Raw genomic sequence first — 17,837 nt, forward strand, 5'->3', positions numbered from 1 at the left:
CCCCCCTGAAAAAATTTGAAAATAAGGTAAAATATTCCCTATGGGGGGCCCTAACTCTGCAAGGCCAATACATGCCCTGCTCTAATACAGCGGGGCTTCCCTGTACTCAAATTAACCTAATTTAATATAACTTAAAGTAAAACAAAAGAAAATATATAGGTATAGACAGAAAATGTTAATATTAGATCAGCTAAAATTATGACAATTTAAGCGGTAAAATGTAAAGAAAGGTCATTCAACAAAAATACTTATTATTATAATAAAAATAAAAATTATAATAGTCTTATTTTTGGATTCCAAGATATAATTACAAAATTTGTGTGTTCTGGATAATAACAACGACAAAACTGATTATTTTCATCATCTAATCCATATAGAAAAGTAAAAGGATGCAAGTGTGTCTGATTGTACCGAAGTATCTAGCTTACTGCTGCACCGATTGGGTTCTCCTTTACAATAAGTTTTTCATAGATCCCAAGAAGGTTTATAGCTATTTTAGGGGAGGGTTCCACCACCCACTTAAGATAAATGACCCCTTAAGGCTGTTAACAAAGAGAATAATTAAAATCAAGTATAATTTTCGGAAAATAAATCTTGCCGTCCAATCTGTTTTTGGACATTTCCTGTATAATAAAAAAAAAGTTATACGAGCATGACGAAAGAAAAATGACTTAAAATGACATTTAAAGGTTTTAATGTGCCTAGAAAGGAAGGGAGACTCGTTGTTTTTTATTTTATCCGCTAAAAATATCTCTCTGATATAAATGCGTTATAATAATTTAGCGGCTACACCCCTAGAGGCACTTCAAATGTTTTTTTTAGATATCTAACTTGAGAAATAATTGCGTTCAAGTCTCTTAACGAAAGGCGAGAATATTCTTTAAATTTTCGATTATTTTGTGATTTCTCTCAGCCGGGTGGTGGTACCCTCCCCCAAAATAGTTATAAACATTCCAAATACCTATGAGAAGCTACCATGTTAAGGAGAACCCGTTCAGCGGTTAGCGAGATCCTTCGGTACAGACAAACAGACACACAAACAAACAGACATCCTAATACTTTAGTATAAGGATTATAATTACAGCGTAACAATGTACACTTTTAATATGCCGGGATTGAGGGGGCATTAGAGTGTTAATTACACTGGTACCCAAAGATTTATAACCACGTTTTCCTGTTCATTGGCTCTAAACTTTGGGTACTTATACTAAATTTTGAATTGTTGGTTACAAGCGAGTAGTTTTCAAACTTTTCAACCAATAATTTAAATCTGCAAGAGTGTAATTTAGTTTGTCATGATTGGGCTGTATATAAATTTATCTTCCAGATATCCTACTTTACAATGGTCTAGTTTTACGGTACCAATGTTCTTTAGAGTTATGACAATGGCAGATAAATTGTTATGAATCCCAAATGATGATAAACAAAATTAAGCCTTTTGTTGATTAAAATTATTGGTTAAAAAGTTTGAAAACCATTAATCTTGAACAAAACAATAAAAGTACTCAAAATTTGTGATCCAACGAATAAGATAACGTGGAAAAAAAAACTTTAGGTGCCAGTTTAATTTGCAGTCCATTTAAGTTATTATCTACAAAAATGCTAAAAAAAAGCTTCTTCCGTAGTGTCTTTACTTTTTATTTTATAAAGTCTAAAAAAAGTGTATAAAAAGATCTATTTATAGTTGATAAAATGATAAAAGTCATTGCAGAACTAATTCTAGGCACGGGCGTGCAAGAGAATACGTGGCATTGTGACAGGAGAATTTCTGTACTCAATTTAGGTTGCTAATATAGTCCTCATATGTTGGTCAATTTGTTCTTCCATGGTCAGGGAATAGGGGGGATGGGGAGTTTTTTCAGGGTATGCAAAAATCTCTCACAATATCCACGTATTCTATATCCATTGCGAAAGTTATAAGTATGCTAAAAGTTCACTATTTTGATAGAGTAGTCATAAAAAAGTTTTTAAAAATTATTAAAAATCATGAGCTATCCCGTAATGTTGAATTTAAAACTTATTTGCGTGAGGGGAGGTCGTAATTTATTTTTTGACGAGGTTGTTCATACAATCTCCCTCCCATCACATATAAATGAGTAAAATAGCAAGACAATGCAGTATAGCATTACGTTACTTATTTACAGACATACATACTTTGTCATTATAGAGTAGCTTCGTAAATAAGTTGTATTTTGATAATAGCTAAAGAAAATTTATAATTCTACCTATTTAGTATTTGTTGATCGCAATAAATAAGTTTTTCAATTTATTTTTTGAAACCAGCTTAACATAAACAAATATTGTACGAGCACAGAATTTATTTTTAATTGGCATTTTTCAGGGCAAAAACGTTAGATTGTATTGTATTGTTTAGCAGCTACGCCTATGGAAGCTTCTAGAGCCACCAAATGCCTCAATTTTTAAGTTAAGCTTAATTTTTTTCTGAGGGTTATTTTTCTTGGGAAAGTAATGGTAACGACCCCCAAAAATATTAATGGACCTTCTAGGAGCTATGAGAAGCTATATTGTATAGGAGAACCATATCGGTTCAGCGGTTCCTATTACTTTTATATAGGGATAAGTATTTAGTCCACATTGTCATTATCCATCCAATTTAGGGACCTTGAGGATAAGAAACTGGACGTTAAATTTATATTGATAATAACTCTTTAGATTTAAATTCGAAATTCGAAAAGAGTAACCAAAGTGAGAGCGCAATTATAAAACTCTGGGTACCATAATAATCTATAGTCCAATGTCCACTCCCTCCCTGATGTAGACAGAAAGCAATAAGCTTGCACATAAATGCGTTTTAATTGTTATTTCAGATACTGTTATTTCGTCCTATTTGCTTATTCCTGCAACCCCTTCTAAATAAGGTATATTTCTTTGAATGACTCTCTAACTTTTTGTCAAAATCTCAAATTTTTCTTCAAACGTAATGCATCCCTCCCCCCTAATTTCCCCAAGGTTTTCAGTCCCTTTGTCAAAATTATGTGCACATTACTGATTATTTCCAAGAAAGAAGGGTTGTTTATTCAACTAAGACCCAAAGTTTTATAATAACGTTTACGTTTTACGTTGGGCTAACAACTTTGAGAACTATCATTGTATTTTGATTTGTTGGTTCATTAATTTGAGTGTCCAAATGTTTCAACCACTAATGTAATCCACTGAAGTGGTAATTTTGTGTATCATCATTGGGTATTTACATGAATTCATCAGCCATTGTCTTGTCACTTGTATTAGAGGGAGTTAGGGATTGGAGGGGGGAGGGTGGTTGCGCCCCATGTATAAATGAGGGAATCTACTAAGATTTTATCTAATTTAACATTTTTGCCAGATTCATATTTAAGTCACGTTCAAAATCTATTACAAGGTGCTAAATATAGGTAGATATAGAAACAAAGCTTCCCTGAAAAACATTAGAATAAGTATAAAAAGTTCTACTTTTTATACTTCTCAAAGGTCCTTGGATGGTTTTAGGCTATTTTATCTCTATATATGATAATTAGGGTGGTTTTAGGCTATATTCTACCCTGTCCTTACCCCGGCCCTTAAAATACAAGATGGTAGGAGCGCAGCTGCCAGTTAATATTCATCTACTTTGTATAGTTTCTTAAATTGTAAGGAATAGAGCGTTTCAAAACACAAAGTTTTTAAAAAATCCGTTGTTTTTGCTATATGTTAACATTGCAATTGTAAGTAAGATTAAACGTTATTTTGAAATTAATGCTGATTAAAATAAAGTTTTTAGGCTACTGTTTTATATAAGAGTTTGAAACCGATTAATATCCACTGGATAGAATCGGTTCTTAGTCATACTGAAAAATCATATATTGCATTGTATTAGAGAAATTTTCTCCGTATAATAAAATGAAAATCATAAAGGCCAGAACAACCCAACTGGTATTAATCTTTTTAATTTTAATGTCCGCGGAAAGATGTTTATAATACGAAAATTCTCTATTTCAAGGTATTTTGAAACCGTCTAATGTATATAATCTGTATGAAAATTACTTTATAATGAATCATGTCATTCAAATAAGGAAGCATCATAGAATAATTTAGAGTACATTTTAGCCAATGTCATCCATAAGCTTAAATAAAATATACCTTTTTAAATAAATGGAAACTACTGCTGCTATGCCAGACACGTGACATTAAAAGCAAGACTGTATGCACAAAACAATATGTTGTCCCAAACCTTTCTATCAGTCGTATTTGTCAGTTTTAGACTAAATTAAGATAAAAATACAAATAATTTTCTTCATTTGTCATTTCCCTTTCCAGAATTTATCAAAAACAACAAATGTATTTTTTTTCTTCAAATATTTTCAATTGATCTATCCCCATATTTCTAAATGATGTTAACCGTCTATGAAATTAGCTACATGATTATTAAATCAAAGTAATCTATGTAAAGCTGACTTTTAAAAAAAATTGTGTTTTTGTTTTCACAGTTGCATTTTGAGACAAGAAATATACTGTAAATAAAACTAAAGAAATGCCTTTAGAACTTTTTGGCTAATATTAATTTTAAACAGCAAGGAAGTATGGATAAATTAGAATTTAAAAAGCAATAAGCGATTTAGTTCTCTATCTTAGGAAGCCTCATATTAGTAATGGGATAGTGTAGGTTTCGGACTCTAGATGATTTTAGTCTATTTTTCAATCCCTCCCTACTCAGAGAACATAGCTCATAGATGCTAAGGGTACAGCCGCTGGTGTATACTATAAGTAATAAAATATAATTCTGGCTGTCTGTTTGTTTGTCTGTATGTTTGGTAAGATACAGCTGGGACTATTTACATACAATATTCAGTGGAGTTGAATATTGGTAGCTGTGTTGTTTAGTGCTCTTGGAAAATGGGGATAGATGGATCACAGCTTTTGGCCTACCTATTCTATTGATGTCATAGTAGAGAGAAAGAGATGGAAAGGGGAAAAGAAACCCTATAGAATGGGGTATGGAGTATTTGCTGACGTAAATAGAAGAGGTAGGCGAAATCAGTGACATCTATCCCCATTTTGCCTGGACACTATAGAAAATTTGTGTTGCAGGTAGTATTGGAGAGATGGAAATCATAAAAAATTAGAAAATAACCAAAAATTATAAGATCTCAATAATAAACGCCAAAACCTTAATTCCCCCCCCCCCCTATCCTTGTAAACCTTTATGACAAACAAATAGGGAGTGCTGTAATCCTTTAAATGTTTAGAGTTAATTTTAAGAATGCATTATTAGTAGCTACTCTATTCTTTAAAATGTTCGCCTGTCAGTCAGAAATATTGAACTGATCACTAAGCACCAATTCTGTAAATCTTTTCTTTAAAACTTACATAGATTTCTATTATGGACGTACACCCACTAGCTTAAGAGAAGCTTCTATATTTTCTAAAGTCATGTTTTTAATTGACATCACTAAGAGAGAGAAAAAAAGTTGCGCGTTACCGCGTTTTTTTTTTTCTACAAATTTCTCTCTTAGCGTGTTTACTCTCCTAAGAGTCCAAAATCAGATCCACGTAGAATATCGGAAAAATTATTGATATTGTCTGCTGCCTGGCCATTCGGCCGTCGGCCGCCATTTTTGTAGCTGGGCGGCCGCTTTTGTTGGCCACCGCCACCGCCGCCGGCTAGAGTGTTGTAGGTTGGGGGGCCGCGGCCGCCGACTCCATAGCTTTCTTGTTGTCGGCGCGGCAATCTCACATGGTTTTGTCCTGATACCTGAAAATAAAAAGAATAAAAAAATGTTTTATAGAAAGATTTATATTGTCTTTATAGGGTTTTAGGCTATTTTCCCCACCACAATAGAGGAAAGGAGCAAAGAAATTAGTGTAATATACAGGGATCAGTAAATGGAAGAAATATTAATACTCCATCAATCGATACCTCCCTATATGATTTTAGAACACAGAAAGCCAAGCGTATATGAACCCCTGAAAAGCAACGTTTAAATATGTATGGCTTCGAAACCGATTAATATCCTCTGGATTAAAATAGAACTTGTTTTGGCCAATACTGAAAAATCATGTATACTATCGTATTAAAGACAATAATGAACGAATGATAAAATGTGGACATTTAAGGTTTTGTTTTCGGAAGAAGCTTTTTATTTGTATTTATATAGCATTAACCTATTTTATAAAGTTATGGGCGCAACCACCAGCTTACAAAATAGTGATTAGTAAGATTTTTTTATATGAAAATTCTCCACTAAAAAGTGACTTATAAAAAAATGAAGTCACTTCCTGTTTCTAAAAGTGTCACATCTGGCCTAAAAACTACACATTTAAATCGAAGCATTTCTTTAATTAGGGTTGATCCATACGTTCGTCCGTACGTAGTGGATAGATCTTATCGTTATTTTAGGTAAGTTAGAATTATCCATGAATCCAAGGACAACAAGGCACAATATCATGCACGATTAATTTTTATAATCAAGTTCTAATTATGAAGGTAATTATGTCCCTAAACAGAATCTTGTATTCAAGCAATTTGCAATAAATTTACATACAATTTTGTTTAGACCCATATGTAATATGTATAGATACTGCTTATTTAGTTCTGACACTCTTCAATTGTTGTTATTCAGATTTTGGAGCTTCGCTTTTATGGACGTTGTCATCCTTGATAATAGCACAGCTACTCTATAATTAGGAATTGTCAATTTGTCAGTTTCTGTCAAGTAAGTAACATTATTTTACTTCAAGGGCGTATGTAAAAGTAGTAAATTTTGAAGTGTGAAGTATTTGTATTTTCAATTAGTTATCTTAATAGATATATCAATAAAACCCCAAATATTAAAAAACAAGGATCACAACATCCATAAACACCTTTATAATGTCAGAACTGAATAAGCAGATTATTAATGCATACATCTAAACAAAATTGTAAGTAAATTTGTTGCTAAACTTATTAAATACAGGATACTGTTTAATGTCATGCTTACATTTTTAGGACTTAGATGTTTTGCTCATAGCATTGTACCTTGTAGACATAGGAATCAGTATTCCAAATAGCATATGAATATGATAATTATAGCATACAAAAAATTGTCGTCGAAAAGGTAAAAATCAGTATGTTTAAATGGACGTACAGACTTCCTGGTAATGAGTATAGAGTTCCTACGCTTCCAAAATAATACTTAATTGTTATAGGAATCACCATGCAAAGTTTTAAATCGATTCGACAATTCTAACCTGTCTAAAAAAGCTAATTGTCCCAGACAGACGGACCGACCCTAATTACAGAAAATCTTCGCTTTTAGAAATCTTTATAGTAAACGTTTCATTATTTTTAGGCCTGACAAAAAAATGACAAAAAATTGTAAACTTGGGGCGATATTATTTATAGTCTATTATACTATAACTCCATATAGTTTACTGCTCTTTTTTATCTAAATATTGTAAGGTTAGATTAAGCTGCGCTAATCATGGACATAATTGTCATTCTTATAAATTAGATAAAAATCACATCATTTTAATTGAAAAATTGTTAGCTCGGGCCTTCGGCCCCTCGGGGCTATCCAAACTGGAAATTAATCTTTTAATTTTTCATTTTACTATTAGAGGAAAGCTGTCTTTAATATAATGATGCGATGAAAAACTATTCTTTCATTTTATAAGCTCGTAAAAATAATGTAGTTAAAAACAATGGGAATTAGTTTTGGACATTTATATAAATAAAACAAGGATGAAAATATTCATAAGTAGAAAAGAACAAAAATAAAAATGATTTTAGTTTTTGAAATAAACAACAGTCAAAGGGAATCAGAAATGGATGTAGGGGCAGACCGACAGACAGATCAATTTTTGGAGCTCTATTTTCACAAAAATTTCAGAAAAATAAATCACATATTTAAACAATAGGAGGGACACACAGAAAACCCGATTTAAAAAGCAGACGCGTTTTAACCAATGAAAACTTATCCAGAAATTTAAGAATTCTACCTCAAATAGCAGCCTAGAAGCGTGCAAAGCCTCACCGACAGACGGACAGATATTGTATAGTTATATAGTAACTATACTGTTAAAAACATTAAGTTGAAATAATTGATTTTGAATGGTAAATTATATTTAATTTTAACAATTTATTTCTATAATTTCTGCAATGTTGGTGCAATTTGTCAAATAAATAAATATTTTTATATATAAGTTTTGATTCCCCCCCCCCCCTCATATTTTTTACTAGCGGCTACCACCCCCCAACCCCTCCACCCGATTTTAAATTTTAGTTTTGAAAGAAAAAGTCTAGGGACAATTTCCAATATAACAGAGAAATATAACAGTTCAGCGGTTAGCGGTTAGCGCGATTTTTCGGTACAAGCAGACACACAAACAGATAGACATCCTGTTACTTTTATATAAGAATTTATTTCAAAAGAAAAACTGTTAATCCTTTATTGTTTTTTAAATATAAATATGCTATTGCACATAAACATGAGCAACTTAAAAAATCGATTTTTAAAAACATTTTTTCCTCAACTTTAGGAATACAGTGATGTTAAATTGATAAAATTTTAACCCCATTGTCAAACTTCTTGATATTATATTGATATGTATTTTTAAGGGTTTATTCCGAACAAAAAAAGGTACTTGCAGGTGATACTTTATTCAAACGCTATTTCTAAAATAATTTTGTTGGGGTTATTATTACGTCGACTACAAATTAATAGCAAGTGGTGATGGCTAACAAAATATCAACATATCGACAGTCAAATGGCATTATAACTAACATTTGCAAATGTAGAATTCTACCTCTTGTAACTAATAAGTATAGGGGGAAAATGGGATTAAAAATTTATATAATTTTGATTGTTCTCTCCCTCCCTAGTTTCTTTTAACTTGATGAACAATCAAATTTAAAGCCAAATTAACCTCTACTGCATGGGGGTCAAAGATGCCCCCTGTGGGGGTCCTGCTTTGGGGGCATGCAATTTAATATTCTAAGCATTTAGGAGGCAAAGCTTTTCCAATTATGGGTGTATCATATTTTGAATCATAGATTTAGATGTGTTAAAACCGTCCCAACGATTTCAAACCTGATATTAAGATTCGTGACCTGTATATGAGCTATGCTTTTAGTTTTTATTTTATTTAGAAATATAGGATATGTAACATCCAAAAGACAACAAACCCTTAGATAACACAATCTTTGTCTGGAAGTCATAACACTGCATGATAATGAGTTAACGGGCCAATGCATTTCCCCTATTCTAACTATTGGTGCCATGCTGCAGTAGGTAATATTTTTAACATATCTAGTATGACGTCAATATTCGAACTCGACATATATCTCCCCGACAACAAAATAGGAAAGAAGGGTTACGAAAAAAAAGCTCAAAACCTTTACCATTTCATTTAAAAGCCTCCCTTAAAAGTGCCACATCATTTGGGATAACAATTTCCGAGATCAATAGAAATAGAAGAGTAGAAGAATATTCTGAACCCTTTTTTCGTCAAATCTAAGAGAGAACATTCCTAGCAGACAAAAGTATTGTTTACTTTCGACTCAAGCTGATGTGGATTCTTAAAAAATGATAGACTCGCTATTCGATAGTGAGGCAAAATTATTTTTGTGAAAAATCATCCAAAAGCACATTAAAAATATACAAAAATTAAACAAAATCATATGTTAATAACCCTCTTAAGATTTTATTTCATTTTTGTAAATTTTTTTATTCGATTTTGGAGGATTTTTTACAAAAATAATTTTGCCTCATCAGCGAGTTGCCAGCCTAACTTTTTTTTTAAGAATCCAACTTTGTTTCAAGCTTTCAAATTGTAAACGAAATTTTTGGGCAATTAATTCTGATTCCGCAAAGCTTTCTACTAAGAAAATATACTGTTAACAGCTGACTTTTATGTATGTATGAAATGAAAAAAAACATGCCTTCGTAGGAAAATGTGTACATAATTTCAACCAATGAGATCCAATGTAAATTCCGATGCGATTCTCCTATTGGCTCAATCAGACATTCCCTCTCTTTCTTAGTACCTTTATTCCGAGATCTTTAGCTTACGACAAAAAAAACCTTTTACTTTATAAGATAGGATATCTTTAACTTTGAAATTTATTTGGCTGTTCACACAGTATTTTGTAACAGGAGGCTATGCTCTTAGAGGCATCTTCCCAGGACCTAAGAGAAGCTACACTGTAAAGGAGAACCATATCGTTTCAGCGGTTAGCAAGATCCCTCGGTGCAAACAGATAGACAGTCACATAGACATACTATTATATAAATGAAAAAGTTTCCTTCTTATATTCTTCAGAAGTAAAGGACGTGACCTTTCAAAATTAAACATGATTTATTTGATCTTTATTGCTTCATTCAAAACTCGATCCTGCTACAGTATAGAAGTTTAGTAAACCTATTAAATAAAGTAGTAAGCTTTTTTGTCTGTAACGAAGGATCTCACTAACTGCTGAACCGATTTAGTTCTCCTTTTCAAATAATCTTCAAATATGTCCCATTATTATTTTATTTCTAGAATTTTTGCCCTCTCCTAGCTCTTAAAGTGCAAAGCTTCTAGATGCTAGGGGCGCAGCCTCTAGTCTTATAATATAAAGTAGCATATTTTTTTGTGTATCTTAAGATTCTATTCTTCAAATAGATTCTAGGTTTTAGGCTATTCAATTTTTAGATATAAGATTCAGAAAGTTTTAAAATATTTTCTTCCCCCTTTGAATTCAGAGTTCTTAAAGTTCTACTAGCACCAGCTAGTTCTAAAAAATAAAATGATAAGGTTTTAAGTTTGTCTAAATCTAAAGATCTCTGAAAATGTTAATCAATATTTTCTTTCCTTTTCAAGGAAATTATATAAATGTCATGGAGTGTTAACCTATTTCTCTTACCTTACTTGCCCCTCACCAGAGGCTAGGGGCAAAACAACTATTTTACATACATAGCTGGTATGTGAAAGTGAATTGTCTTGTTATGAAGCTGATACAAAAATCATATTTTAACAGCTTTACTTGTGTTCATACAAAACAAAAATAATGTACAAAATAGCAAAACTTACTTTTAAGCCTAACATTTAATAATTTACAATGATCCGTCCGTATGTCGTACATAACTGTTTGAATAATTTTATCAATTTCAATAAATTGAAAACAAATTTTGAAATTATAAATTTGTAATTTTATCGATTTCAATCCCAAATGGATAACAAAGCAAAAAAATTATTGAAGCACCTCTAAAATATATTATTGTTAGTATGCTCAATACAGTATAATTTGATTAGCCTTGTCTAATTTTAATTTATCAAACCTAAAACTCAAAATTAGTTTTGGACAGATCTAACACAACAAAAATACATATTACTAGTTAACAGCAAAGGATTTTTTAGCTACTTAAGCCTTTTTTTTAATTGTTAGGAACACTAATGACTTATTTTGTGCATTGATATTTTTGTGCACAATCATTCAAACATTCAACTCATTGTTTAGAACTTTTAATCAACTGATTCTATCTATCTAAAGAGTGTGCCTCATATGTGTAGCTTTTTAAAATTCAATTTGCGCGGCTTGTATTAATAGTAGAATAATATTAATAGTAAAATATTATGCATACCGTTAGAACCGCTTCAAGCTCTAGTTTTTGGAAATATAAGAACCATTCCTGTACTACATGTAGTTTAGGAAATAAGAGGTAAAATGTTCCAACTCACTGAAAACTTGCAAGTTGCTTTAAGTTTAATATTTCTCACAAATAGCACAAAAATGGTACTTATGTTTCTAAACACTAGAGCTTTTTTTGTACACTCTGTACTTGAATCATTACTGATTTGCTTGCAAGTCACCCTTTATCAAATATATATCTTTCTTTCTTTCTCTTTTTCTTTCTATATATCTATCTATCATTACATCTATTTATCTATTTGTAAAACCTTAATTAATTGGGCAAATAAATTTCAACAGCCCTTGGGTTATATAAATGCAAGTCTTAATTATGAAAATATATAATTAAAGCTAGTTGCAGAATTAAGCACACTATAGATAGATTATTATTTTGATGAAATTTATTACACTTATAATAAGTACAATCACTTTGATAACAAGGTTGACAACATCCATAAAAGCGAAGCTCTGAAATGGAAGGACAAACAAACAAAATGAAAGTAAAAAGATCAGCTTGTTTTAAATGGACGTACGGACTTTCTGGTAGCAATTATAGAGTTGCTGCGCTAAGTGTTACAGAAATCAGCATCAGTTTGAAATCGATAGGACAATTCTAACAGTTTAAATTAATGAATAGAGCTAACTGTAACGGACGGACCGACCCTAATTACAGAAAATCCTCGCTTTTAAAAATGAGAAGTCATTAAGTTGGGGTCATTCTTTTGTGGGGTTGATTTTCCTCAGAAGAAGGGTGGTGGTACCCTACCCCAAAATAGTCAAAAACCTACCCAAAATTTAAAAGAAGCAACTTTGTTTAGGAGAACCATATCGGTTTAACTATTATAAAGTTTATTACCTGTTACTGTTATAAAAGGATGTATAATTTATTTTACATAATGATTTCTTAACTCATGTTTTATATTTTTACTAAAATGTAATATTTTTATATATGGGATAATATTTTTAGAGTGTGGTAATTATAAACAGAAGGATAAATGATTAATTCAAACATGTTTAGAGTAATTACTACTATAAATAATAAACACGATTTAGTATCACAACTACTGAAATAAAGGTAACAGGATGTCTGTATGTCTGTCCTTATATAAAAGTCTTTCTGTCTGTGTGTAGCGAAAGACTTGCTGAAATCTTTACATTGAAGCTTCTCTATTTAATATCAGCTTCTACCAATAACGAAATTAATTCGGATAAAAATCACGAAACCTATACGTGTTTTTCAGCTGTCGTTGGGGGGCAACACATCGTAAATTTAACGACCTCTCCATTTGCCCCCCAAATATTATTTTTGATTTATTTCGCTTGTTTGTTATACCTTATTCCTGATTTAATATGATTACGTTCAGTCCAAAAATACCCCTACCCCCCTTCCCTCCTTGACTTTTAAAGCTAACTAAGCATTATTTCCCAAGCCTATAATTAAATTCTCTTTTGATAAGCTTTGTGGGGGGGGGGGGGGTGTTGTGCTACATTGGGAGCTTTGAGGGATGTTGACTTTTTATCTCACCAACAATTATGAGCAACCGTCGCTTTCCTAAAAGTGCATATTGAGCACTGAAACCCCCCTCCTTACTTATGAAATAAATTGAAAATATTAGTTTTATTTTCCTAAGTTTTTGTTCTTTTTATTTTGTTTGCATGTTAACTTTAATGCTGTGCTAATTATGAACGTTATTGTCCTTGTATAAACTAAAAATGTTACATTCCATGTCTAAAATACCGAATCAACTATTATAAGATTGATTTTCAGGAAGGGAGTATAGTTTGTACTTGAGTTATAGGGCGACCCATGGAGGGAGTGAAAAAAAAACATATTAGTACCCAAAGTTTTAAAATCACAATTTCTTATTTGTGAACTTAACACCAACAAATCTTCCATTGTCTTATCCCTAAAGATCCCTGGGGCGACCAGACACAACAACGTTGCATAAATTGGGGAGTGTGTTTGAGTACGCGCGCCCATAATTATTTATGTGTTTGTTTGTTTGTGTGTGTGTGTGTGTGTTTGTGTGGAAATGCAAGTGCAACTCTTAGTAAAATCATCAGGATGCCTATATGTATATGTATATGTATCTGTGTCTGTTTGCTAGAAGCAAAGCTACTCTATAATTCGAAATGTCCGTCCGCCTTCTGTCTGTCCGTCCAGAGACAGAAAGGTGGAAACGTGATTTTCTCGACTCCTATAAAAAATAGAGAGCTGATTTTTAGGGATTAATTATGTTAACATTCTTCATATTTTCACCAAGTTTCATTAACCCTTTACAGTCGGGCCCCTTGCCGCACCTTAATTGGTCGGGGGGGGGGGGCGTTCAACGCCCCCCCTAATTATCTCAGTTCCTATTAAAGCTAGAGGGCTAAATTTTTTTGTGCAAGTCCCCTGTTTGATAATGAATTTCCGACCTTTTATAAGTCTAAGTCAATTTTGGCTTCCTTCACCCTTTTATTTAACAACCTTTGTTTTTAGGTCTTTTTTTATCTAAAAATTTCAAACGGCTGTAATTTTCTTATTTTTGAAGCTAGAAGAAAATTTTTTTCCCAGAAAATGTTTATTTTTATGTAAATTTTACATTAGAAATATCAAAATATAAATTTCAGCGGCTGCAGCTGTACTTGGCAGCTGCCAGCCGCCGCAGTCGGCGGTCGGCGGGAAAACGGCGGCGGATCTTCATGAAATTTTAATACGTTATGTAGACATGTAAGAAAAGCTTAAGTTTAAAATTTGAAGTCACTAAGTCAAAAATTGCGGCCACAGGAGCCTTTTAAAGATTTCTGGAGACCTGGAGGATCAGGACCTGCAGGATCATACCTGGAACCTGAAAGTGACTTGAACATCTGTATTTCATATAAGGATGTACTACTAGAGGATTTTTTAGTATTTTGGTATGATAAAATGCTTTGTTTTAGTCAAAAAAAATATTTTTGCTCTTTACCTGGATGACCCTGCCAGGTTTGCTGGCATCCTGTGCCCGCCAGGATGGAGATATTCAAAAAATTCTAACTCTCAGTTATGTGTCATACCCATACTTAAAAAGTCAAGCAGTTTGGGCTCTTTATCTTTCACACACAGAAAATGAGATAGAAAAAACCGGATGGGGGGGCGTTCAATGCCCCCCCCCTGACCGTTAAGGGTTAAGATTCGTCAATTGGTTAGGGTGCTAGTGTGGTAGGGTGAAGCGTTTCAACCCTACAATCGCGAGTTCGATTCAAACGAGCCCCTAGCCTTAAAGATTCTATCAATGAATAACTAGAGTAGTTACTGCTAAAGAGATATATTTTAAACTGAATACATTTACAATAGGATTACTAATTTATATACACAAATAGATGATAATAGGTTAGGTAGAAAGGGATGCGGGGAGATGGGGGCGGAGCCCCATTCCAGGGAACAGTAGAGGGGTAGGCTTCAGCAAGGGGGAAGGTAGACATCTCCCGGCAAAGGTAGGTGACTGGGGACTTGGGGTTGAGAGGGGCCGCGCCCCTCCCACTATCAGGGGTGTCCAATTTGACCGCTGCTTTTGAGGTGTAGGCAAGGCCCAGAAGGGGGCCGGGTGGAATGGTGATAAGCTAGGATTAGCGCTGGGTTGTGATTTGATAAGCCGAAGCGTAGCATACTCTACGAAAGGCTTGTCCATATGCCGCCTACCACACTAGATTGATTCCTACATTTTTAAGTTTTCATGATTTTCTCAACTCCTATTCAAAATAGACGGCTGAAATTTTCAGGGATTTTCTACTACATATTCTGAATGCTTTCATCAAGTTTTATTTGCTTATTGGTTGAGGTGCTAGTTCGATTTCTATTTTTAAGTTTTAATGACTTTCTTTACTTCTATTCAAGATTCGATTAAATAAGTTAACAGTATACATATCCCCACAAAGTTTCCTGAAGATTTGCTTATTGGTTGAGGTGCTAGATAGATTCCTAGATTTTCACGTTATAAATCTTACAAGGTTTCGTGATTTTTTAGTTTAATGTGTTTTTTTTATGAAATTGCTCTATAGCTAATTTTTTTCGAATATCCATCCAGAATTTTTGAGCTTCGCTACTCATGGATGTTGTCATCCTTGTTTGTTTAAAGTTTGTACACTGAAGCAGCGCATAGGTCCAGAGAAGGTTTTTAACTATTCTCGGGGAGGGTACCTCCTCCAACCCAAGAGAAATTGCCAATAGAAAAAATTACCACACAACCCACAAAATAACTAGAATGGTAATATCTATAAGTAGCGGAACACAGACTTAATGATGGATGGAAATGCAGACAAAGTAATTAAAAAAGTACATATTCAGTGATCAAAAATAAAGAATAAATCTATTGGAAAAAAATCACAAAACCTTTATACATTTTAACAGGGTAACTATAGGTAAATTATATACTGAATGCTCATTAAAATTCAGCTTTCTATCTTTAATAGCAGACGAGAAAATCTCGTTTTTCCTATTCCAGACTGATGTTAAGACAGAAGGACAATTCAAATTATATTTTTATATCACATGTTTTGGGATCTTAAGGGTTAAGACAATGGCCGATAAATTGATGTACATCCCCAATAATGATACACTTAATTCCATCTTCTCTGAATTACAATTATTGGTTGAAAACAACTTAATGAATCAACCAATCAAAATTTAACTAAAAGACCCCAAAGTTAAAATGCCGACGAACAAGAAAATGTTATTAAAAACCCTTGGGAACTAGTGTAATAAACAGCCCATTGTCTACTGTCTTCCTGCATGTTTGTATGACTAATAGATAAAACCTAGGGGGATAATAGATTAAAACTGCACTAACGAGCAAGTGCAATAATTTAACAAGTAACAAAATTACCATTCTAGCAATTTAGCAAAAAAAAAACTATCTAAAAATTTTATGTGCGAAAATAAAAACTATTATGATTTTGCGTGCGTGAGAGTTTATGTTTGCATGTAGAGAGGGAGGGGACATTGGACTGTAATTGCACTGGTACCCAAATTCTTATAACCATACTTTGGCTAAAAAACTTTGGGTACTTTATCGAAGTTTGACGGGTATTACTAAAACTTTTCAACCATTAATATCTTTCTACAGATGGGATATACTGTTTAAAATCATTGGGAATTTATCAATTTATCCTTCAGTGTCCTATCCCTTAAGATCTCTGGTACAGTCAGTAAATTTATTAATCAGGAGGGGGGGGGGGGGGGGTGGAAGGAATCCTTTTAGTGGCCCACTTGAGATTACGGGGGAATTCCAATATAACAAGGGTGAATATGTATATCCAGTAGTAGCGAAGCTGTTTGAAATTTAAAACAAATTATACTGTCAACCATTAATTAAAAGAGTAAGTTAGATAAACAGAAAGTTATAAAAAGTTATTGTTAGGTTAGCCCGTGTAGTTTTTTTTTCTTTTTATTACATGTTGAAGGATAGGAAATAAAAATCAGACCCCTTAGCATTACAGACAGACAGAGAGAAGGACAGACTGACACGTACACTTATAGATAGAGTAGCTACGCTCCTACAAAACTGCATTTTTCTTCCTGCTTTTGATGACAGTGCAAACCACAATGCAGGTCTGGGATGACAACATCCACAAGTAGCGAAGAAACAAAAAGACAACATTATTTACTAAGTATATTTGCGATTACTTTTATTTAATAGATTTTTCCAATTTTTAACATTTACAAAAGGGCCTGCTTTATTGCTTCAAGATCCATGTCAGATCTATATAGGAAATAAATGTCTATAAACGAGCTCAAGTTTTCCAAGAAATAAATGTTTAAAACTCATAGTGCTCCAATAATCCATAATAAACTCTCATTGCCCAGAACAATAAAACCCAATATTTTACTTTATTAAGAATAAATCATTTTTTTTATTTCATCTTGCTATTTACATAATATTGAAGTATTTAATTACTATTCTTAAAAAAGATAATTTAAATTCATAATATAGTAAATTTAAGAAAACTTAGTTTTAAAATGAGTTGATTCTAGCGCCCCTCCCTAATGTGTCCAAATTTTGAAACAAAAATTAAAAACATTTTAACCCTTTCCTGACAGTTATAAAAAAAATATATATTGGAAAATAAATTCCGTAATTTAAATTGCTTTTTTGAAAGAATGAAAATGGCTTTATTATAAATACGTATTTGAAGATTAAATTAAGAAATCAAAAGAAAATGGAAGAAAAAGCAAGTTAGAGAGAGGTTTTTTTTT

General features: G+C 32.6%; 1 protein-coding gene across 7 annotated transcripts in view; it reads right to left on the bottom strand.

Moving 5' to 3' along the window:
* LOC145304150 (uncharacterized) overlaps nucleotides 1–17,837 on the bottom strand; it is a 125,121-nt gene that overhangs the window by 17,010 nt on the left and 90,274 nt on the right. For all 7 annotated transcript variants that reach the window (XM_080145912.1, XM_080145913.1, XM_080145917.1 and 4 more), the window contains exon 3: nucleotides 5,503–5,728. In XM_080145912.1, the coding sequence (XP_080002038.1) occupies nucleotides 5,503–5,728 (226 nt within the window). The remainder of the gene's footprint in view (nucleotides 1–5,502; nucleotides 5,729–17,837) is intronic.

The sequence above is a fragment of the Acartia tonsa genome, chromosome 13 (assembly GCF_053477335.1).
Source record: "Acartia tonsa isolate MP-2025a chromosome 13, ASM5347733v1, whole genome shotgun sequence".
In the NCBI taxonomy this organism is placed as follows: domain Eukaryota; kingdom Metazoa; phylum Arthropoda; class Copepoda; order Calanoida; family Acartiidae; genus Acartia; species Acartia tonsa.